The following is a 24,451-nucleotide window of genomic DNA, read 5'->3' as shown; positions in this document are numbered from 1 at the left end:
AGGTTTTGGGCGGATGGGGGCAACTGATAGACCAGCATACTACTTGAGAACCTATTTTAGCAGAACTCAAAGAGCTTACTTTTTACCAAGGTGCTTCAGTATTGCTGTCATAACTAGTTAGCATCCCTGCACATTGGTTCAGCCCCTAACGTAATGGTTGCTTACAGTAAGAGGAACATTTCTTGGTGTTCCTGATACTTTGAACATAGTTTAGGAAGGCTTACTATAGATTTCCTCCTCTGCAAAAGAATTGGTGGTGATTGAGAGTAATGCTTTGGTAGTCCCTTTTGGAATTGTGAATGTACAATGATTGTCATACACCCAGGTCATTAACTGCAATTTTATTTCCTCACAGGGATTTGGTGCCGAAAGAAAGATCCGTCAAGCTGGTGTCATTGACTAACCACATCCACAAAGCACATCATTAATCCACTATGATCAAGTTGGGGGGATTCTGGTGAAGGGTTCTGAATATCTCCCTCTTCATCCCTCCCAAAATCTGGAATACTTATTCTATTGAGCTGTTACACCAGTTTTAACACCTTCCTCGTGTTATGTTTAAAAAAATAAATAAATTTAAGAAAACCATTTTAAAATTATGCACAGTTGCAGCCTGGAAAACTTAAGGTGGCGCCTTATAGAATCAATTTTAGGAGCTTTATTTGGTGCATTTAACGCAACTGGTAATTGCAAAATCCACTTCTGCCTGTGTAAGTGAAAAATATAGACTGTTACCTTGTTGGCCCTATGAAATTCTGCACTTGATACTTAGTATATATACTCTACCTTCATTACTTTTGGCAAGATGTTCTGCCTTAGCACTCAGTTGCATTCTTTTTCCTTTTCTTTTCTGTTCATTATGCTTTAATTCTGAGGACCATATGATGGTAGAATATATTAAAAATTACAAAAATTTGTATAGGCAAACCAGTTCTTTAAGTTGATGGCCAAATGTTAAAATGTTATTTTTCATACCATTTATAATCTTATCACAGTCCACTTAATGAAGTTTGGTTAGATTTCAGTGAAAATTATCTTCCAGGGTAGTTCCCCCCCGCCCCCCCCGCCCCGGATGGGGGTTGTAACTTTACCACAATTAGTATATATGGTGCAGAATTTCATGCAAATGAGGTGTGCCAGCAGTGTGATAATTTAAACGTATTTAAAGAAAAACAAAAGGATGAATGCACAAACTTGCTGCTGCTTAGATCACTGCAGCTTCTAGGACCCAGTTTCTTTTACTGATTTCAAAACAAAACAAAAACAAACAAAAAATAATAAAAAAGTTGTGCCTGAAATGAATCTTGTTTTTTTTATAAATAGCCGCCTGGTTCCTGTGTCCTGTAAAAAGTACAGGCACTTGACCCTTGGTGTAGCTTCTGTTCGGCTTTATATCATGGGAAAGGATTGGTCTGATTTCTTGGCCCTCAACTTGAATTGGCCACGTACAGGGTCCCTGGCCAGTGGACTGAAGGCTTTGTCTAAGATGACAAGGGTCAGCTCAGGGGATGTGGGGGAGGGTGTTTTATCTTCCCCGTTGTCGTTTGAGGTTTTGATCTTCTCTGGGTAAAGAGGCCATTTATCTTTGTAAACACGTTAACACTTTTGCTTTCTCCAGTTTTCTGTTAATGGCGAAAGAATGGAAGCGAATAAAGTTTTACTGATTTTTGAGACACTAGCACCTAGCGCTTTCATTATTAAAACGTCCTGTATGGGAGGGGCGGGTCTGGGTGCGGCCTGCCGCGTGACTCCTGGGTCGGAGGCCCACGTGGCCGGGGCGGGGACTCCGGCGCCTGGGGCGCCGACTGATTGCGTAGCGGGCGGGGCCGGAAGTGCCGCTCCCTGGTGGGGGCTGTTCATGGCGGTTCCGGGGTCTCCAACAATTTTCCCGGTTGTGGTCCAAATCTGTCCGAAGCGGAGGCAGTGGAGCTTGAGGTAAGGCTCTGGCGTGTGTAGCGTTCGACTCTGGAGCATGCTGACGACTCCTTGTTGCCAGGAATCGAGCGGAATCTACGAGCTGGAGACAAAGGCCCTGGGCGGGGGGTCCTTCGTTTTGAGCCCTACGGGGGAGCTCTTTGGAGACAGGCGGGATAGAGAGAAGGGGAGACGGTCTGGAGGCCGCCCCCCAGAGCTCAGAAGATTTAAAGGAGTAGGAAGGGGGGTTTTCTTTACCTTAGGCTGAGGGCGGGGCCCAAGGGCTACTGAAAAATAGACGAGGGTGGGGGTAGCTAGAAGACTAGTCCAGAATTCTGAGATCCACAGTAACCTGCAAGTGTTTTTGCACTCCTGAATCACTTTGAGAACCAAGTGGCGATGAACGTGTACGGAACCAATACATTTCAGACTCTGGTTTTAGTTACTGTTGATTACAGAAAGCTTTGAAGTACTGTAGATGTGGTTCGACAGTTAACCCTAATTGCTGCTTTCCCACAGGTTCTTGCTGGTGTGAAATGACTGAGTACAAACTGGTGGTGGTTGGAGCAGGTGGTGTTGGGAAAAGCGCACTGACAATCCAGCTGATCCAGAACCACTTTGTAGATGAATATGATCCCACCATAGAGGTGAGGCCCAGAGGCAGTCCGCTGACCATACCTCTCTCTTTCGGTTTACTCTTAACCCATTCCCTTTCCCATACCTTTCACCTATTCCTTAGCTAAAGGAATAATCAGGAGAGAAAATAAAAGTTATTTGGGGCACTGTGTTCAGTAATACAGTAAGTAAAGCTTTACCTGTTTTTGGAGAAGAGTTCACTTTTATTAGCTACTGATGATTTTCTAAAAAGTTTACCGTTTTTAACAGTTTTGAAAACGGTTACAAACTCAGTGTTGGACTCATTTAGTTTCTCCACATATGACAGCTCCGTTAAAAAGAAACACAGGTCATAGAATACCTGAATGATAGCAGGATGGAGATGAAGGATTCAGAGATCTGAGTGTTTCTTAGCCACTTGAAGCAGCTGAGACTGTGGGTTGGGGAAGAAAGAGCATGAGATTTTGAGTCACTGTGCCTAGGAATACAGTCCCTGTTTGCAGTTAGTTATATGATAGTGAGCAAATCACTTTTCTCATCTATTAAATTACCATAAACCTGTCTTGCCTGACACCCAGGGGATGTTGTGAAAAATCAAATATGTTAAATTTTTGTGGATGCTAACACACTGTGTAATTATCACTTATTTAAAGTTTCTGTTGTTTTTGTGGGAGTTCATGTTATAGATTGGCTTCAGTAAATGTCATCTAAAGTCCTTTAAGTAAAGAGTTTGTAATCTTATTCCGTTTAGAAACGTCTAACTCTAGAGATTATTTTAATCCACATGCTGGTCTTCGTACCACCCAGCCATTGAGTGTTTAATGCAAGCTAACTCTAATATAGCCATTATTAAAAATTAGTCATTAGTCCTTGGCAAAGTTTTATTTTAGGCTTACCAGCTTTAGTATTAATGGTTAGAACATTTTGTTATTTTTCAGAGTTTTATTTGTTTGTGAGGTAATATACATAAGGTATATAAATCTTACATCTATAGCTCAGTGGCTTTAAATTTGTGTACACTTATGTAACCGCCGCATAGATAAAAATATAGACTATTTCCAATGCCCAAGAGAGTTCTTTCATGCCCCTTTCTAGTCAGTAAACCCCCCTATCCTGCCAGGAAATGACCACTTCTCTGACTTCTATTATCATAAATTAGTTTGACTAAAACCTATCTTTATCATTTTAATTTTGCTTATTTCCTCAGAACACTCATACATTTGACCCTATTTCATGCTTTAAGGAAATTTGGACAATGTGAATTCTATGTTAATTTGAAAGTATATTACAGTCCCGCAATGGCGTGAGTTACAGAGGCGCTGTTCAATGCAAATGGGCTGGCAAACTATGTTACATACTGTTTCTGGAGCCAGATCTTTACTAAGTGTGATGAGGTTATTTTCTTTGAACTGAATTCCCAGAACATAAATATTAAAATACAAGTAAAATTTTTGCCTTAGAGTCAAATTGAAATTTTTTTTTTAATATGATCTATGCATGTCTGTCTTCCCAAGGAATTAATTAACTATACCACGTTTGGAACCTTTAGGAATTTGATTCAGGAATATTCCCCAGAGGTACAGTCTGTCATGATGAGAAAAATATTTTGATATTATAACCTTGTCTGAAATAAAAGGTATTTGTGTATTTAATCATAAACACAAAAGATAGTGCATCCTGGACCAAGTTATAATTGGTGGAGGTATGTTTAGAATTGTAAATGGACAATAAACAACTCAAAGAAGAAGTACAGTTCATACTTCAGTGAACGTAATCTCTAGTCTAAGTGCGGTCGAACTGTCTTTTCAATTACCATGTTTTCTTCATCTTTTCCGGGAACAGAGTGACCACATTTTCCTTTCTATAGGCATATAGCATTTGGGGCTTTTTTCCTAGGGTGACATTAAGTACTTTCTGTTTGTGATTATATATCAGCAGTTTGAGGGACAAACCAAAGAGACAGAATTGGACTTGGTTAGGAGCTTATTTAACCTTAGCAATAGCATTGCATTCCCTGTGATTTTTAATAAAAATGGAATATCCCTCTCTCCCTGCCCCCCTCCCCACCCCAGGATTCTTACCGAAAACAGGTGGTTATAGATGGTGAAACCTGTCTGTTGGACATACTGGATACAGCTGGACAAGAGGAGTACAGTGCCATGAGAGACCAATACATGAGGACAGGCGAAGGCTTCCTTTGTGTATTTGCCATCAATAATAGCAAATCATTTGCAGATATTAACCTCTACAGGTACTAGGAGCATTGTTTTTTCTGAAAGGATGATCTTTAAGTGTGTTCTGAAGTTTTGGGGTGAGAATGAGGATACCACACTAGGGAAGATGCAATTTTTTCATTATGAAAAGAATTGCTTTTAGGTTGTGACATTGAGAATCTGGGGTTATTACTGAAAGTTAATACTGAAGTTTATTTTATATAAGCTACTATGTCTAGAATGCCTGATAATACATAAATGAAGCTTGCTTGCTAATGGGAGTGATTCAGAGCTAGAGGTGTTATGAGAGATCACAGAGAGGAAAACACCTCTGAGAAACATTCTTCAGTAAGTAATAGAGAAGATAGTGGGAAGAAACAAATGGGGGGAGGGGGGTTAGATAAAGATGAAAGCAAGGCAAAGGGGGGTTAGATAAAGATGGTCTTTCTCCACAGAACCTTAAAGTTTCAAAGCTCAGTTGGACCATAAAAGTTCTAATACAACATTCTTATTTTACAGAAACAAAGTTCAGAAGGTGGTTTGTTAGGTTTTCATAGTCATGATTATTATTCATAGCAGAGCCAGGACCAAAAACCCAGGGCTCCTTTTTCTTAGCTCTGTGTTCTTTAGGCAGAATAATATAATGGTTAAGAATACAGACTCTGCCTGGGTTGAAACTTGGCTCCATCATCTCTTAGCCATGGAACTTTGGGGCAAACTACTAAATCGCTGGGCCTCAGTTTCCTTATCTATAATGTGGAGATGGTAGTACCTACCAAGAGTTGCTCTGAAAATTAAACGAGTTAATAAATATGTGAATCACTCAGAGCCGTGTTTAGCACAGAGTAAATGCTACACAAGCGTTCTGCCTGTAGCCTGAGTCTTGGCGTATGCTCCATCCATGTGACGATGTCGACTCTCAGAAACAAACTAGTCTAAAACTGGTTTTCTTCCCCTAAACCTGCTCTACTTTCCATTTTCTCTCTGCAGTTAATAGCAGCACTTAATAAAAAGCTTAGCACTTGGCAAGCACCAAAAAACTATTTGCTGAATTTCTAGAAATCGTTTTTCTCCTTAGGTTGTCTTATATTATCCCTTCACATAGGTTACTGCCATCACACCAAAGCTCAGTTCTGCAGATAGCCAGTGAAATGCATTTCAAGTACATGACTTTGTATGTAATCCCAGGGTAGAGTCTAGAGCAGTGCTGTGCAGTATGGTAGCCACAAACCATATGTGGTTTAAATTTAAATTCGTTAAAATTGGGCTTCCCCGGTGGTGCAGTGGTTGAGAGTCTGCCTCCCAGTGCAGGGGACATGGGTTCAAGCCCTGATCCGGGAAGATCCCACAGGCCGTGGAGCAGCTAAACCTGTGTGCCACAACTACTGAGCCTGTGTGCCACAACTACTGAAGCCCGTGCACCCAGAGCCTGTGCTCCACAACAAGAGAAGCCACTGCAATGAGAAGCCTGCACAGCACAACAAAGAGTAGCCCCTGCTCGCCACAGCAACAAAGAGAAAAGCCTGCGCACAGCAACAAAGACCCAACACAGCCAAAAATAAATAAATTTATTTTAAAATAAATAAATTCATTTTAAAATAAATAAATAAATTCATTAAAATTAAACAACTTAAAAATCAGTTCGTCGGCCCCATTAGCAACTGACTTTTCAAGTGTTCAGTAGCTTCATATGACTAGCATATATAGTTGGACAGTGCAGCTAGAGAACATTTCCATCATCATAATAATTCCTATTGGACAGGGTTGATCAAGAGAATCTGGAACAGTAGTTTCCAAACTGCTGTGTGGTATGTCTTACTTGTCATTGAAGAGAGAACTGTCAGTTGGGAGTTCAAATCCTTTAGTCCCCTGTTAATAAGAGCAGTTCTGGTGTTTCCTATTTTATATCTTGGACTTACAGCTATAATTTGTTTGAAGAAAATGTTTGGACACCACCCATCTAGAGAAGTGGATAGACTGTCTTTCATTAAATACTGTCACTCTCAAGGGAGCTTCAAAAAGTTATTTGGAGGCAGTAAGATTTACTTTTTATACTTCAGACCTTAACCTAGAGTGTGATTTCGAGTTGCTGTTTAACTCCAGAGCCAAGCTTTTTGGAGAATCAAGGAGCCTAACAGGGACATGTGTCAAGATAGAAGGTGAACTGGTACTTGGCTTCCCTGCGGCTGCTGCATCAAGTCTACACCAGTCTTCTTAGTATGCAAGGCCTTTTATAAGTAGAAAAAAAGTGAAACTCAGTATAGAAGCTAATAGGGCTAGGTGAAATTTGCTAGATTTTCTTTTTTGCCCTAGCTGTTTATTCCTTCCTAAACGTTTATTCTTCTGTTATGATAACATATTCCCTTCTTTAGGGAACAGATTAAGCGTGTAAAAGACTCAGATGATGTACCTATGGTGCTAGTAGGAAACAAGTGTGATTTGCCAACAAGGACAGTTGACACAAAACAAGCCCATGAACTGGCCAAGAGTTATGGGATTCCATTCATTGAAACCTCAGCCAAGACCAGACAGGTATAGTACAGCTTTTAGCATCTGGCAAGGGTTTATTTAAGGCAGAAAAGTTTGATTGACTGACTCTTCACTAGAGACGTGATCCACGTTCTTTGCTGTTTTGGATTTTTTTAATACTGTTCTATTTTTTTAATCTTCAGTTTAAACCCAAAATGAATTTATTAATATTCAAGTGTGGTTTCTTTTTTACTCATGCAAGTTAACGTGCACAAATATTTCTAAAATGAAGACCCTTGATTAAAGATACTTAAAACATTAGTCCTTCATCTATCAACACCAGCTACTATTTAAGGCATAGGCCCTCCTGAATGGAATCTTTAGATCTGGTAGTTCTGTATGTCCCATGTTATCCATTTTCCTTTACTTAAATGTTATCTTTGCAGAAAGTGCTATTGTATATCATCCTGCTAATGTGACTCAGTAGGAATGCTGAATCAGCCTATTTTATCAGCTAATAATTTAATAATTGCAATTTTAAATCCACATAAAGAAGTACAAATGAGAGAGAACTTACAACTTGGGTTGTGTCTGTTAATCTGTCTTTATCATTTTCTCTCTTTTATAGGGTGTTGAAGATGCCTTTTACACACTGGTAAGAGAAATACGTCAGTACCGAATGAAAAAACTCAACAGCAGTGATGATGGGACTCAAGGTTGTATGGGATTGCCATGTGTAGTGATGTAACAAGGTGAGCATGTGGTCTCTTGACATAATTATAAACATTATTTAGGCAATTTGGAGGAGTGTTGCTATTATCTTTTCTGTGTTGCTATTTAACAGTTTCTGCTCACTTACAGCTATAAAATAAAGAACTTTCCTTATGGCACCCTTTCTGAGAGTACCACAGCCTAAACTGTTTTTAAAACATTTAATTATTTTACAGACTATTAAATTTTCAATAATATTAGAAATTAGAAGACATTGTTTATGAAATGTATTACCAGGAACTTGAAGGATCACTACATGATGATGACATGGTGTGTATTCTTTTCTCATAGATACTTTTAAAGTTCTAGCATCAGAAAAGAGCCACCGTCAAGGTAGGACGGGTTTGGAAACGAATGTATTATCATTTATGTTGATTTTGTAACCTTGTCTTTCTAATACTCTCTATGTACCATTTATACAGATTCCATCTTTATTTCAGCTGCACTGACACCTTGGTCCTGACTTCCCTGGAGGAGAAGTATTGCTGTTGCTATCTTCAGTCTCACAAAGAAGCTCCTGCGATTTCCCCAACTCTCAGTAGATCAGTATAATATTCTCTATTTGAGAAGTTCTCAGAGTAACTACCTCCTCACTTGGTTGTCTGACCAGAGAAATGAACCTCTTGTTACTCCCAGTATTTCTCCACCCTGGGTTCTCCCCGAGCACACACAAACCAACCTCCACCACCCCAGGTTTTTCATCTGAAAAGCAATTAATGCTCTGAAACAGAGAACCAAACTGTAGAAACATGAAATTCTGTAGAAAACAATGTCTTGAGCTCTGAAGTAGCAACTGCTGGTGATTTTTTTTTCCTTTTTACTGTTGAACTTGGAATTATGTTGGTTTTTGGAGAAATGTCATAAATTACTGTTTTGCTGAGAATATAGTTAATGTTGCTGTTTGGTTTGTTTGTAATGTTATCAGCTATATTCTATAAACTGGCATCTGCTCTGTATTCAGAAATACAAAAGTGAATACTGACTTTTTTGAGTCTATCCTCGTCTTCTCGACTTTCTTGTAATTAAATCTGACTTTCACAATGAAGTGCCTTTTTCCTGGAAGTGGTTTGTAGACTTCCTTTACAATACTTCAGTGGAATAGATGTCTTAGAAACTGTTATACATGAAAATGATTGTGCGAGATATGTCTGTGACCCGTCTAGCTTTGAGGGAAAGATATACCAATATGATAGCAGATGCCATTTCTTACATGTATGAAGTTGATTTTCTGGAGACCTGTTTTGGGGCTCTCCCAAGAGAAAGGTGAGACTATAAATGATTAGGGATAATTTTGCTTACTTTTTACCTAATCTCCACTTTTTGTTTTGGTAGTTTACTACCTGCAAAATGTATATAATTTGTTTCTTCTAGCTTACTGATAATCTAATGTTCAATGAACTTCCATTCATATTTAAATTTGGGTCATATCAGAAAGTCTATATTTGCAGGTGTTCAAAATTATAAAATTAGATGCAGGTTTATTTAATAGCTGTGATCAATGATTCTCAAGCCTCAAATATGTTAATAGACAAATTTTCACTGCATATCATGGTAATTATTCATGTATATAATTGCCCTCGGTCCCCTTCTCACCCCATCCCCTGTCCTTCACCCCATAGCAGTGGCTTGATTATTTCAGTTGAGTAAAGCGTGGTGCTAATAGACCAGGGTCACAGTTTCAAAACTTCAGTGAGCCAGTTAGCATCACAGAGAGAAATTCTTCCACATTTCCTCATTGCACCATTAATTCCAGCTAGTAGTTTTGCCAGATGCACGTGGTTAGGCCTGCAAGGAGAGAAGAGGTCAGTTAGCACAAATTCTTAACCATGACTGGAAAAACTTGTTATCCTGAGAAGGGTCAGCTTAGAAGTCTTTATAAATAAAGGATCTAGACTCTGTTTTTAGCTACATGGAAACCAAATTAAGCCAATATTTTTTCTCATGTTTTTGAGAATGAGGATACCTCAGATCAAAATTTTTAAATTTTTCTTTATTCATAATGTTCTTTGAGGGTTTAAAACGGGATGTTGATTAATTAGTCTGGGCATACCAGATAAGCTGATGAGTTTGTTCTTGTTCTGAACAAGAAGTAGCCTTTGGATTGGAATTGCTGTTTGAGAAGGGAATAGAGAATATAATTAATAGTTATGAGGATTTGGAGGCTTGGCTTTTCCATTTGCAGATAATATCCTGATAATTCTAATGAGTAATAGACTTGGATAACTTTTGATGAAAGAATACTTCCAAAACGACCACTTCCTGTTCTCGTCTTCTAATGTGTAAATACTTACTGAGGTCCTCTTCTAATATGAATTTTCATTTATTAAGCAAATTTCACATTGCCTTGAAATGAATTCGGAAGAGAAGAAAAAACATAATGTACCCAGAGAATGAAAAACCCAGAGAGTTGTGCTCCTTCGTGTTAATTCTGAGAGCTTTCACAGTCCACGCCGGTAAACAGAAACTCTGCCACTTTGCTTCTGCTCCTCTTGGAGCATTGCTCTCATGTTCTTGAGGATAGATGGAGACTTGTCACCTCAGTTGTCATTGTCTTCCTCTTCTTCTTTTGTCTACGTGACTGACTGTGTGATTCTTATGAATGTCAAATTGGGGGGAAAACAACTCATTTTAGGCTCTTGTGCCCATTACCCTTGTATGTTTGTATCTTTTAGTTTTCTCAAGTATGTTCTAAGCACAGTAGTATCTAAATGGGGCCAAAATTCAGACTTGAAAATGTTCTTTTAATAGCTTCTTAAAGAGTTACACTTTGGTATGAATTTTGGCACAGTAGAGTGACAAACTGACAGTTAAAACGCTGAATAACTTCAGTTAGTGTGGTATCAGATAGTTTTTAGAATATGTTTGTAATTGCTGAAAACAATTACAGTTTACCTCAAAATCTGGAAGTCTCTTTCCCCAAGTTAAGTGCCTGGCCAGCTGTCATAAATTACATATTACTTTATGTCTGTTTGTTTCTTAAAGGTTGTACATTCAAGATTGTGAAAATAAGGTGTTCTGTGTGAAGGCTACCATGCCTGTGTGTAAATGAATCTGTTGAGTGCTGTATTTGCTCCAACAGCTTACTATAGAATGCTACTTGGTCATATCGTACTTATTACAGTTTTCACTTCAGGAGTGTAATAGGTAAAAGTATCCTCAATCTGTATTGTAGTGGGCCCCATGTTTAGTCTTTCATCATCCTTTAAACTGCTGTGAATTTTTTGTCTTGACTTGAAAGCAAGAATAGAGAAACACTTTAAAGAGATAGTCTGGTTTTTTTCCATTCCGGAATTTGTGAGCATAGTCATGTTTTGCTTTACATTTACAGTCATGAACTCTTAAGCTGGCAGCTACAACCAAGAACCAAAAAAGGGTGCATTCTGCTTCTTGTAATTCATCTCTGCTAATAAATTATAAGAAGCAAGGATAATTAAATTAGAGAAAGTATTTAATTTGGGTGGTTTCTATAAACAAGAGACTATAATTCTTGTACATTATTTTTCATCTTTGCTGTTTCTTTAAGAAACCTAATGTGCCACGAAATTATTTTAAGGTGTTTCTTATAAGAATTGTTTTTAAAGTGTTCTTGTTATCAGAGTAATTGTAGATATATTTCAAAATATAACTGGTAATTTTTAAAGGCCTGAGTACTGACCTAAGAAGCAATTGTATGAATTCTCTGGAGGCAAGGGAGGATCTCAATGGAAGTTGTATGACTTTTATATTTCTGTGCCATTAAATATAGGTAAAAAATGTCAATTGTGCAGTTCTGCTGTTTAAGCAGGAACTATTGGCCTCCTTGGCCCTAAATGAAAGGGCTGATATTTTAAGTTGACTATTTTATTGTAAATTAATCCATTCTAATTTTTAAAACTTTGGTTGAATATTTTTCTTGTTAAATGTTTGAAAAATAAAAACTGGAAGTTCTTTGCTTAGTCATAATTGCTTTTACCACTGATTGCCTTTATTGAAAGTTAATATTTAATTCAGACATTTGGATGTGACATTTGGACAATATTGGAAGATCTGAGTTCCTCATTTTGTCTCAGTATAAAATATGTCAGAGCCTGCTTTATTATGTCGGGGTGATTCAAAGCTGTATGGCAGATTCTCACACATTAACATGAAGTGCTAAAAACTACCATTGGATCTTTTGGTCTATTTTTGTACTACTCTACTGTCTACCAATCTTGGTGTAGGTTTGAGAGCGTAAGTCTAGGAGCCAGAGAACATGGGCTCCAACTATAATTTTACTACTCTAGCCAATAGTTTCCTCATTTTGCAAAATAGGGAAGTTGAAATAGGATATCTCAGATTTCCCAATCCTAATTAAGGAGATATAAAAGAATGATTTCAAACCTAGGCTTTTTCTTTTTTTATTTTTATATTTATTTATTTATTTTTGGCTGCATTGGGTCTTCGTTGCTGCGTGCGGGCCTTTCTCTAGTTGCAGCGAGCAGGGGCTACTCTTCGTTGTGGTGCGCGGGTTTCTCATTGCGGTGGCTTCTCTTGTTGCAGAGCACAGGCTCTAGGCGCACGGGCTTCAGTAGTTGTGGCGCACGGGCTTAGTTGCTCCGCAGCGAGTGGTATCTTCCCGGACCAGGGCTCGAACCCTTGTCCCCATGCATTGGCAGGCGGATTCTTAACCACTGCGCCACCAGGGAAGCCCAAACCTAGGCTTTTTCAGTCAACACTGGAATAGTGTGATTATGAGGACCTTGATTCATTCTACCAAAGACATCAATTTTTTTTTCACTTTTTTCTTAAAAAAGGCAGAAATGTGGATCATTAGTATTTGACTGAATTAAGCTTAAGGAAACCATATTTAAGCAACAGGATACTGTTTCTAGCTACTAGATGAGTGTAAATATTTTAGATTGTAAAATGTGCATGAAAAACAGAATTATGGACTGGTATATCTAAAACAGATTTCCTCCTAAGTCGGTCACCTATGCCTCACATCAGATCTTTTGTTCTTCTAATATTTGACACCCTGATAACTGAGAAAGAGGAAAGGAGGAAAGGATATTATCTTACTGATGATAGCTGCTGTTCCACTTGGCAAGATGAAGCTATAGAAAGACAAACAATGGAAAAGTAGCTAAGGAAACTTGTTTATTTGGAATATGAGGGGACCTCCTATGCATCTCTGTGCTATTAAGGTTTCTCTTCTCAGAACAAGCAATTCTCAAGGTCATTAAGAGGCCAACAGAGTCGCATGAGTTGTTTGATATCCATAAATACATGTAAAGGGGCCAAGAGTTTGTGCTAGTGATCATTTTGCAAAACCACTTAGGACACATTTCAGATTATGTCCAGCTCCATGACTTGAGAGCACAGAGAAGCAGTGTCCAGTATGCAAAGGGGGGAAGGGTATGGTTTGTAATGCTTTCAGTAAAACCCTGGGCAATGAAATGTGGTCCTATACCTTAATAAAAGAAAACTGGAACTCTAGGAACATCCGAAATACAGATAATAAATACCCTTTGCAGTGCCAAAAGGAACATCAAAGGTTCAGATTCAGGAACTGGGAGTAAACCTAGTGAATTAATCATTCTTATCTGGAGACATTGTATTCATGACTGACTTTGCGCTTGCACCAAAATAGTCTGCTTATTAACCTATAGTGGGGAGGGGGGAGATGTTCTTTTTCAACTTAATGTTTAATCTCTTCTTAAAACTAGTGTAAATACAGATTGCCATCAATTTTTAGGCACCGTATAAAGAGAACAAGGCGTAGTGCCTGCAATATTGGGGGTTAAAGTGATATTAAATGTTTCTAAAGATAGAGGCAGCTACATGCCTAACCAGGGAGTATGTGGTTGGAACTGAGCAGTTGCCTACTAGAGCCTTCAGATGCAGTAGGCTGAAATATTATCCAGGCTAGGAAAAGCAATCTTCTAGAATGGCTACTGTGGAAATAATAAAACTGGCACTATTGACACTTGCTGGAGGAGCTTGAGATGTGTGAATTTTGTATGATATTTGTCTGAAGGAAAACTGCACACTATTTTAAACATCTTAGTGTAAATCAATTCTCCACATGTACAGTTGAGACCCAACATTAAAAAAAATGTTTTTATTCATTGGAATGAAGTTTAAATACATCTTGAAAATTAGATCAAGAAATCTCATAAGTTTATGCTTGTTTTGCCTGTGAATTTGAGGAGTTTGACGTATGATATTAAAGCCTAGCAAGGCACATGAACTGAAGTTACCAAGGCCTGTCGCCCCATCGTTCTATAGCTGGTGTGACATTTCCTCTCAGAGAAACACATTTGGATTCCACTAGGAGGCATAGTCACATGCCCTAACAATGTTTTTGTTTTGTTGGCTCAGTACGTTTTCCTTACGACTTTCCTTCCTAACCCATGTAGCAGGTTTTTATTGAACCTACTATGTGCCTAAATGCTGTGCTGCTCTGGGCATACAGCAGTGAGCCACATAGGCTGGCTCCTCATTCGTCTTTTATATTGCATTGAGGAGAGATCTCGAAAACAAAAATTTCTTAGTTGCAGTTTGGTGGTTGTTTCAAAGGAGAAGGATATTGTTTACTGAGGCATAACTTGCTTAGCCTCACTCTTCCAGTTGTCGCCCTCATGACACTGCCCAGGGTCACGTCCTACCCAATTTTTCGGTGAATAATCAAGGCTACCCAAGATGCACAGAGCCTGTCTCATGCCTCATTGCCAGTTGGGTCTCTCCTTTTCAAGTCAAGGCTCTCATAAAAGGAAACTATATTGCTTCACAATTTCAAAGTGCTCTTACATAAATCTCGTTTAACCCTCCACAAAAGCCATGTAAAAGAGGAATGGTCTACGTTTTACTGATGTGAATCCTGTAAAATTAGATGGGTTTATTCCAGGTTTGAACCTAGGTCTTCTGACTTCAGATACTGTGCTCTTTTTGGTTCACTAGTGCAATTGACCCTTGAACAACACGGGTTTGAAGTGGGCAGGTACACTTTTAAGCAGATGTTTTTTCAACAGTAAATACTACAGTACTACACTCTAAGGTTGGTTGAATCCAGGGATACAGAGGAATCGCGAATACTGAGGGCTGACTGTAAATTATAGGCGGGTTGTCGACTTCATGGAGAGTAGGCGCCCCTAAGGCCTGCATTGTTCAAGGGTCAACTGTAGCTTTCAAACCATGCTGCTCAAAGCCCTTGGAGTATGGTAAAGGAGATTTCCGGGAAAGCCTGAGTGGTCAGGGCTCTGCTCGTCTTCCCTTGTCCTTCAACCCAGGCTCCACTTTCATCTGTTTGGGGGTGGGGTTATTTTGGCATATTATCCAGATATTTTATTTTTATAATCTTAAATATCAAGAATGACAATTTTTAATTCAACTACCTGAAGTTTTGTATGAATTGACCTTGTGTTTCAAGTAGTCAATTTTATTAATTTTATAAGAGTAGTAACAGAACCTGGTTTTAAAAAAATTGAAAAAAATTGGAAACCACACATAGAATTACTTAACATTTACACAAAGTTAATCACTTTAAACTTCTGTTGTTCTTTGCCATCTTTTGTGGTGATTTTTATGCACAGGGTCACATGATGTGTGTGTGTGTGTGTGTGTGTGTGTGTGTGTGTGTGTAAGATTGAATCATCTAGATATACAGTGTTCTGTACCTTACTCATTTCACTTAATAACATAAATTCCACACCTTTTCTAAGCCAGCATATTTACAACAACATCTTTCTTTTGAAAACTATATAGTACTGTAATTTATATAACCTTTTCTCTGCTGACAAACACATGGGCTGTTTTTTATTTGATGGTTGATTGTTTTGTCATATCAAAGATCATTATATTCAACATATATTTGCCAGTATATGCATAGAGCAAACTCCCACAAAATAGTTGGGTTTACACTTAATGCATTTTTAATTTTTTTTAATTTTTAATTTTTTTTTTTACTTGACTGTGCCGGGTCTTAGTTGCAGCATGCTTGTGGTATGCGGGATATTTTTTTTTTTTTTTTTTTTTTTTTTTGTATTTGGGGGGTTTTTTTTCCCTGAATTTGGGAGTGCAGAGTCTCAACCACTGGACCACCAGGGAAGTCCCCAATACATTTTTTATTTTAATACATACGGCCTTAATGGTCTTCCAGATACTGTTTTATCAATAGATTCCTTCCAACAGTGCATGAGAAGATGTTTTATCCCAGACCCTAGGCAACCCTGGGATATATCAAAATTTCAAACTCTTACCAGATTAATAGGTAAACTGTGATATTTTTGTCTACTGTCCAATTTGCATATCTTTAACTATAAGCACTTTCATTTTTTTTTCATTTTAGGCTTCCACTCAAGGTTTAGTTTGAAGATTCCATAAGTAAAAGTTTAAACACCCCTTGACTTCGATCTACTCCTACAACCATCTGTCAAGCTGGGAATCACTATGCTGCATCCTCATGTCTAGTCCAGAGCCCAATACTCTAGGCACAATCACGGTCATTGCACAACTAAGCAAGAGTGAGGCCGTAAATGACACCATGGTTAAGAGCCCCGACACAGGAGCCATAATTCCTGGGCTTAAATCCCATCTCTACCACTTAAACAACTGTGAGACCTTGGGCAAGTCAGTCTCTGTACCTGAATTTCTTCAACTGTAAAATGGAGGTAATAATAGTTCCTCAAAAGACTGTTGTGAAAATTAAATGAATTAATATATGTTAAACAACAACAACAACCTTGGAACAGTGTTGAGCACTGCTAATTATTGCACAGACCCCACGGCATGCCTCCCTCTCTCTCCTGACAGAATGCAGTATACTTTTGATGTTTAGATTGCTCTGTTAAGAGCAAATTGCTGAATTTTAGTTCCATGCAAGAGGCAGGAAACAAAGTCAGTTTGTCTCACGGAAAAGGATGAGTCTTACGAAGTTGACTTCTTTATTTTTAGGCATGTATGGGAAATTATGACTGACAGGGAAATGAAGCTAAATACAGTAAAATACCATAAGATTTCAGAATTTGATTATATTCCAAACTAAAACTCATTTCTTAGGTTTAAGGTAACTTTTATATACCTCTAGCAGGGTGACAAACATAGTCCATAGTTGCTGCTGGCAAAAGGACTGTACTCCAAACCAGAGGTTGTAATGAACTCAGAACTGCTGCCACTGAAGCAATGTTACAAAGGGTTAAGCTCATCCTGAAAGTTTACTACTGGTAGCCCCAAGCCCCATAGAATGCTTTGGTATCTAAACCATGAGTGACTGTGAGGGCATGGAGGAGGGTGGGGTGAAGAGCAGGTTGGAAAGGGCTGGGCCCTCCCAGCAGGTTTCACAGCAGGGACAGAAACCTGCTATAGTAGAATAGAAGAAGGGCTTTCTGGACAAAAAAGCCAGGCAGCAGTGATTGCCTGTGCACAGCTCATTCCTGTTAAGTGTCTGTCATCTCCTTCCTGTAGAGCCTCAGGTTACAGGTATCTCTAACTTGATAAAATACAATAAATCTCCACTTTAAAAAATAGTTTGTAAATTTGTTATTTGGAACTCTGAATGTTTTCCATTGGAATAATGTTCTAAATGATGGGAAGCATCTGGGTAAGCTCCAACCAATGTAGTCCATAATTTGGATGAAATATTCACATTAACAATTTTTAAAAGACATAGAAAATAATGATTTTAGAAAATAATGATTTTCTTTTGCCAAAAACTAAAGCAAAAATAGAATTAAATGAGACTAGTTTATATACTGATGCTTGAAGAAAAACCAAGTTTAATTACAGAAAAAGAATGAGTAGATAGACTTGTCCCACTTATAGACTTGTCCCATTTAACTTCTGGACATTTTTCCTTAAGGGCTGTAGATGACAATAGGACCAGAATATGTTTTGTTTTGCTTTAAATTCAGTTTTTTAATGACAAAAATAATACTTGTTCATGGTAGAAAATGCAAACAAGAAAAAAGAAAAAAGTAAAATATTGCCATCATTCCACTGCCCAGACAGAACGCTGGTATAAGTTGTCCAGGCTGTTTTCATCGTCTATATTGATACATAAATTAAATGCCTTTCTTTTTTTTTAATGAAAACAAGATTATACTATGTATATACATCCTTGTAAAATGCTTTTTCACTTAATAAAAATCTTTGAATGTTTTCCAGGTTAATATATATTCATCTACTCATCATATTAATGACTGAATGGTATTTTATATTATGGTTGTACCGTACTTTAATCAATCTTCTATTGCAGTTGTTCCTACTTTTAAAAACATATTTATTTGGCTGTTTTGAGTCTTTGTTGCAGCGCGCGGGCTCTTCATTGCGGCACTCGGGCTTCTCTCTACCTGTGGCGTGCAGGCTCCAGAGCTCGTGGGCTCAGTAGTTGCAACGCTCAGGCTTAGTTGCCCTGCTACATGTGGGATTTTAGTTCCCCGACCAGGGATCAAACCCACGTCCTCTGCATTGGAAGGTGGATTCTTAACCACTGGACCACCAGGGAAGTCCCTGTTCCTACTTTTTGACTCTTATAAGTTTGGCTACAATTAACATTATTGAAACATATCTTTGAGCACTTGTATAATTTTCTTAAGATAAAGTCATAAATATTAAATTGTTTTATCTATGGATAAGCATATTTTTAAAGGTTTTTGATAAATATTTTGCCAAATTTCCTTCCAGAAAGGCTAAAATCTTACACTTTCACCGACCACGTGAGTGTTTGTTTCCCCATATATTAAACATTGAGTACTATCAAGAAACTGGTTCTTTTTTATAATCAAATTCACTTCAAATTGTGTGGGAAAACAAAAATAAACTGTAAATTAAAAAAAAATGGAGTGTTACAATATATGCAGTTTTAGAAACTCTTCACAGTATATTCAATCATATTTTCTTACCTGTATCAGGTGGAATTCCCCCAAAAGACAGCAATTTCTTAAGATCTTTTCATTTTTAATTTGATGGTAAAGCCTTGAAATTTGTCCTGCACTTTTCCCCACTACTTACACCTACCAACATTTGTCTGGACATTTCTACCTGCTAACAACTTTATAATCCTTAATTTACTTACTCGGTGAATCAGGAATATTAAAACTTATACAGGCCTTGACTACCCCGAACACTACCCCCACATCTCAGAGTGTCTCTGTCTGCATTCTTCTCCCCTCCTCCACTCCAGACTCAGCGATAAAGCACCTCTCCTCTCTTCCAGGTTCTTCCTCCACCTGGGTCTTGCTTCCACCTCCTCACATGTCCTCCAAGACTGGAAACTTGTTCTGACCTGTAGTTTCCACTCTCTTTATATGTTTACTTTCCTCCATCTACTTGTTTCTGCCCCTAGAATTCTATAAATCTGCTCCTTTGACCCTAGTTCCCTCTAGTTATCATTCTATTTTTTCTCCTTCCACTCTCTGCCAACATCATTAGGAAAGAAGAGTCTCCACCTTCCTCAGTTCCCATCCACTTTTCAACTCACAACCATCAAGCCTCCTCTACTCTCATGGCTCCTCTAAAGCTTCTCAAACAGGGGCTTCCCTGGCAGTCCAGTGGTTAAGACTCCATGCTTCCATTGCAGGGGGTGTGGGTTCAATCCCTGGTCAGGAAACTAAGATGCCACGTGGTGTGGCAAAAATAAATCAATAAATACAGAGGTGGGAGAAGAGGCCCTTGAACAGCTTCCAGTTTCCACACCTTTTCATCTGCAACCTTGAAGCCATGCTCAGTACCCCCCTCACCATCCCACAGTCAATGATTGACCATGATGAGGGTATAGAGTTGGATCAATTCTGCTCAGTCCTGAATTCCTATAATGGCAGTCTTTTGGGGGAGCTCCCCATTGGCCTGGCCAAGACTTTTTCAGACTACAATCTGAGGCTCTTCAGTCCCAACCATACTGAACTAATTGCAGTTCCACAGGTGGGTCATGAATTCTTGAAAAGAGTGCATTTATGAAAGAGGGTTTGGACTGTAAAATGGGTGGGTATATAAAAAATGTTTGAGGGGGAATGTTTGAGGGGGATACTTCATGGTCTTATCAGTGGGATAAGACCATGAAGTAGCGAGGATGATCCCATAGGTTTGAGGAAATTTGTTTTCTCTGTAGTGCTCTATAGTGATAGGGAAATTTATTCAAGAAGTTCGGCCATTTGTATGGATAAAGTCTTTCATGATCCAGTAGAGACTTGTGTGAGGTATCTAAAAATCTATACTACTAATCTAAACAGTTCTGAGAAGTGATCTACTCCTGTCCTCCCTTATAGGATTGGCTGAAAACCATCTCTCATTACTAGAAATAACCTTGTCTTGTTTTCTTCATAACACCCATTACTACCTGAAATTATTGTGTATTGCCCATTAGAATATAAGCAGAGGCCTTGTCTCTCTTGTTCACTAAATGGCATTGCTCAGGACAGTGTCTGGTTAGGTTTTCAAAAGTTGAGGCCACACAACTAGTAAGAGGAGGAAACAGAATTAGAACTGAGGTCTAGTTCACCTTAACCACGTAAACTTGGTCTTCTTAAGTGCCCAAGAAATATTTGTTGAAACAATGAATGAAGAGTTAGTGAATGTTTTGAACTGAGAATATAATGATCAAAGTTGTGTTTCAAGAAGATTTAGCCTGGCAGTATTTTGCAATATGGATTGGTGACAGGGAAAATAATTAGAATCTATTGCAATCATCTGAATTTGAAATAACTCATGACTTATCAGTTAGAATTACATTGGTTGCTAGTAGCTAAAAAACCCAGACTAATCAGTGGATAAAACAAATTTATTTTCTCATATATTAAGAAGTCTGGAGGTGGGCAGTCCAGCGCTACTGTGGTGGCTTCAGGATACCATCAGGAACCCAGGCCCTTTCTTTCTGCTCAGGCATTCTTCACATGTGGCTTTTGTCCTGCTTGTCACTTGTGTTACAACAATTGTTGATTTGCACTCAACCTACCCAGATATTTTCTTATTCCAGGCAGGAATAAGAAGAAGGGCAAAAGGCAAAACATATGCCAGCTGAGTTGGCCTCTTTTAAAAGAGCTTTTCCAGACATCCCGCCCAGCAATTCTGCTTCTATCCCATTGGGCAGACTGTGTCACATGGCCACTCTCACTGCAAAGAGTCTAGCAAATATAGTTTTTTGGCTGAGCACATCGGTTAACACTTGTCAACATTAGTTAACTTTTGTTAATAAGAAAAAAGAGAAAATGATTTTTGAATAGACAACTAGGGTATCTGTCACAAATAGAATGGGAAAAGTGGAGGGTAACATATAAAGGTTAAGAGTCATTTGAAGGAGAAGCTGATTTGGGGGGGGAGATGTTTGGTTTGTATATATCAATTTGTAGATACCATTGGGAAATCCAGATGGAAATGTCACAAAAAAGAGTTCAAAAGGAACAAAAAATATTTTGGTTGAGAAACAACTTTGTAATGTGTTTCTAAGATTGTTGACTGAAAGGAGAGGATGGCCATAAAGCTAAGCCGTAAAATGTTCTCGTTTTGCAGACAAAGAGGCTTGTCCCAACTTTCAGTAGAAAATAGTAGTTAAAAGATCGTTCAGTCCATGCCCACAATTCTGTTCCAAATCTGAAGTTCCACACTGATGCTACTATCTTTAATATATGCTGTTACAGTTCATAAATTCTGCTGAGTCTAGCTAAGTACTTTATTTACCTAACAGTAATTATCACAGACAGGTGTACCTTGGAGATATTGCAGGTTCGGTTCCAGACCACCACAAGATAGTATCACATAAAGCAAGTCCCACAACCTTTTTTGTTTCCCAGTGCATATAAAAGTTATGTTTACATTATCCTATGGTCTATTAAGTGTGCAGTAGCATTATATCTAAATAACAATGTACATATCTTAATTTTAAAATACTTTATTGTTAAAAAATGCTAACCATCATCTGAGCCTTCACAGAGTCTTAATCTTCTTGCTGGTGGAGGGTCTTGCCTCGATGTTGATGGCTGCTGACAGATCAGGGTGGTGGTTGCTGAAGGCTGGGATGGCTGTGGCAATTTCTTAAAATAAGACAACAGTGAAGTTTGCTGCCTCAGTTGACTCTTCTTTTCATGAACGATTTCTCTGTAGCATGCACTGCTGTTTGATAGCATTTTACCCACAGTAGGACTTCTTTCAAAATTGGAGTCAATCCTCTCAAACCCTGCCACTGATTTATCAACTAATTTTATGTAATATTCTAAATCTTTTGCTGTCATTTCAACAACCTTCACAAAATTTTCACCAGCAGTAGATTCCAGCTCAAGAAATCACCTTCTGGGAATTCCCCGGTGGTCCAGTGGTTAGGACTCGGCACTTTCACTGCCAGGGCCCAGGTTTGATCCCTGGTTGGGAAACTAAGATTCCACAAGCTGTGTGGAGTGGCCAAAAAAAGAAAGAAAGAAAATAGAAACCACCTTCTTTGCTCGTCCATAAGAAGAAACTCATCCATTCAAGTTGTATTATGAGATTATTCAGTCACATCTTCAGGCTGCACTTCTAATTCTAGTTCTCTTGCTATTTCCACCACATCTGCAGTTACTTCCTCCACTGAAGTCTTGAACCCCTCAAAGTCATCCATGAGAGTTGGAATCAACTTCTTCCAACTCCTGTTAATGTTGATATTTTGACCTCTTCCCATGAATCATGCATGTTCTTAATGGCATCTAGAATGGTGAATACTTTCCAGAAGGTTTTCAATTTACTTCGCCCAGATCCATCAGAGGAATCACTATCTATGGCAACTGTAGCCTTAAGAAATTTATTTCTTAAAGAATAAGACTTGGAAGTCAAAATTACTCCTTGATCCTTGGGCTGCAGAATGGATATTGTATTAACAGGCATGAAAATGACATAAATCTTGTTGTACATCTCTATCAGACCTCTTGAGTGACCAGGTGCTTTGTCAATTGAGCAATAATATTTTGAAAAGAATTTTTTTTTTCTGAGTGGTAGGTCTCAATAGAGGGCTTAAAATATTCAGTAAATCATGTTGAAACAGACATGCTGTCATCCAAGCTTTGTTTTTCCATTTATAGAGCACAGGCAGAGTAGATTTAGCTTAATTCTTAAGAGCCTTAGGATTTTTAGAATGCTAAATGAGCATTGGTTTCAACTTCAAGTCACCAGCTGAATTAACCCCTAAGAAGAGAGTCAGCCTGTCCTTTGAATCTTTGAAGCCAGGCATTGACTTCTCCTCTCTAGCTATGAAAGTCCTAGATGGCACCTTCTTCCAATGTAAGGATGCTTCATCTACATTGAAAATCCATTGTTTAGTGGAGCCGCCTTCATTCATTACTTACATACATCATCTGGATAACATGCTGCAGCTTCTTCATCAGCACTTGCTGCTTCACCTTGCACTTTTACATTATGGAGATGGCTTCTTTCCAGCCTCTGCTAGCTTCAAACTTTTCTTCTGCAGCTTCCTCATCAATCTCAGCCTCTGTAGAACTGAAGAGAGTTAGGGCCTTGCTCTGGATTAGGCTTTGGCTTGAAGGAATGTTGTGGCTGGTTTGATCTTCTCTCCAAACCACTGAAACTTTCTCCATATCATGAATGAAACTGATTTTCTTTCTTATCAATCATTCGTGTGTTCACTGGAGAAGCACCTTTAATTTCCTTCAAGAACTTTTCCTTTGTATTCACAGTTTGGCTGTTTGGTGCAAGAGGCCTGGCTTTTGGCCTATCTTGGCTTTCAACATGCCTTCTTCACGATGCTTAATCGTTGCTAGTTTTTGATTTAAAGTGAAAGACATGAGACTCTTCCTTTCACTCGGACACTTTGAGGCCATTGTAGGGTTATTCAATGGCCTAATTTCAATATAACTGTGTCTCAGAGAATAGGGTGGCCCAAGGAGAAGTGGGGAGACAGGAACCAGTCAGTGGAGCAGTCAGAACACATACAACATTTATCGATTAAGTTCACTGTTTTATATGGGCATGTGTTTGTGGTGCCCCAAAACAATTATAATGGTAACATCAAAGATCACAGATCACAAATCACCATAACAAATATAATAATAATGAAAAAGTTTGAAATATTGTGAGAATTACCAAAATGTGACAGAGACACAGTGTAAGCAAATGCTGTTGGAAAAACGGTGACAGTAGACTTGCTCCTTGCAGGGTTGCCACGACCTTCAATTTGTAAAAAACACAATATCTGCAAAGTGTGTTAAAGTTAAGCAGAATAAAATTGAGGTCTTCCTGTATTTTGCTGTAACCAGGACTCTGTGTTATTGTGCAAGGAGCATGAGATCTTGGTCCAGAGAGACTTGGCTTTGCATTAACAATCAGAATGACTTTGGGTAAGGCACGTCTCTCCCCAGGGCCCCAGTTTTCTAATTTGGGAAGCAAGGGTAAGGTGCTTCTTGCCTTATAGCATTGTAAGCAGGATCAAAGAGATAATATTTGGAAAGTGCTTTGTGTACTATAAAATGTTATGCATGAGAAATATATTCTTTTTGTAACAATATATAGAGTAAGGGTCCCTGAGCACTCTAGATGGC

The 24,451-nt window shown here is 38.5% G+C and overlaps 2 protein-coding genes across 6 annotated transcripts in view; both read left to right on the top strand.

Moving 5' to 3' along the window:
• The window catches only part of CSDE1 (cold shock domain containing E1), a 36,879-nt gene extending 35,201 nt beyond the window's left edge, over window positions 1-1,678 (top strand). For all 3 annotated transcript variants that reach the window (XM_027090953.1, XM_027090955.1, XM_027090956.1), the window contains one exon: window positions 356-1,678. In XM_027090953.1, coding sequence (XP_026946754.1) covers window positions 356-403 — 48 coding nt within the window. In that variant the 3' untranslated portion in view covers window positions 404-1,678. The remainder of the gene's footprint in view (window positions 1-355) is intronic.
• Window positions 1,213-18,096, top strand: NRAS (NRAS proto-oncogene, GTPase). 3 transcript variants are annotated; one of them, XR_003429544.1, is made up of 8 exons: window positions 1,807-1,935; window positions 2,434-2,561; window positions 4,602-4,780; window positions 7,115-7,274; window positions 7,840-7,963; window positions 8,274-8,315; window positions 8,405-10,435; window positions 16,288-18,096. XR_003429544.1 is itself a non-coding variant. In XM_027090958.1 (7 exons), exons 2-5 carry the CDS (start codon window positions 2,451-2,453, stop codon window positions 7,957-7,959), a joined length of 570 nt encoding a protein of 189 aa, XP_026946759.1. In that variant the 5' UTR covers window positions 1,213-1,935; window positions 2,434-2,450; the 3' UTR covers window positions 7,960-7,963; window positions 8,274-8,315; window positions 8,423-11,909. The 3 variants fall into 3 exon arrangements, 2 of the variants coding, with proteins under 2 accessions (XP_026946759.1, XP_026946758.1); XM_027090958.1 differs by lacking the exon at window positions 16,288-18,096 and having other exon boundaries at window positions 1,213-1,935; window positions 8,423-11,909; XM_027090957.1 differs by lacking the exon at window positions 16,288-18,096 and having other exon boundaries at window positions 8,405-11,909.
• Window positions 18,097-24,451: the final 6,355 nt, after the last annotated feature.

This window comes from Aethalodelphis obliquidens, unplaced genomic scaffold (assembly GCF_003676395.1).
Source record: "Aethalodelphis obliquidens isolate GAN/ISIS:26980383/991018 unplaced genomic scaffold, ASM367639v1 scaffold70, whole genome shotgun sequence".
Taxonomy (NCBI): Eukaryota; Metazoa; Chordata; class Mammalia; order Artiodactyla; family Delphinidae; genus Aethalodelphis; species Aethalodelphis obliquidens.
Note: the sequence above shows the minus strand (reverse complement) of the source record. Positions and strands in the feature narration are given on the sequence as shown.

Bases quoted from the DNA above. Each gene is read 5' to 3' on its own strand.
- NRAS (XM_027090958.1), top strand. From the start codon at position 2,451: ATGACTGAGTACAAACTGGTGGTGGTTGGAGCAGGTGGTGTTGGGAAA. The intron at 2,562-4,601 runs GTGAGGCCCAGA...TCCCCACCCCAG, and splicing joins AATATGATCCCACCATAGAG to GATTCTTACCGAAAACAGGT. The intron at 4,781-7,114 runs GTACTAGGAGCA...TCCCTTCTTTAG, and splicing joins GCAGATATTAACCTCTACAG to GGAACAGATTAAGCGTGTAA.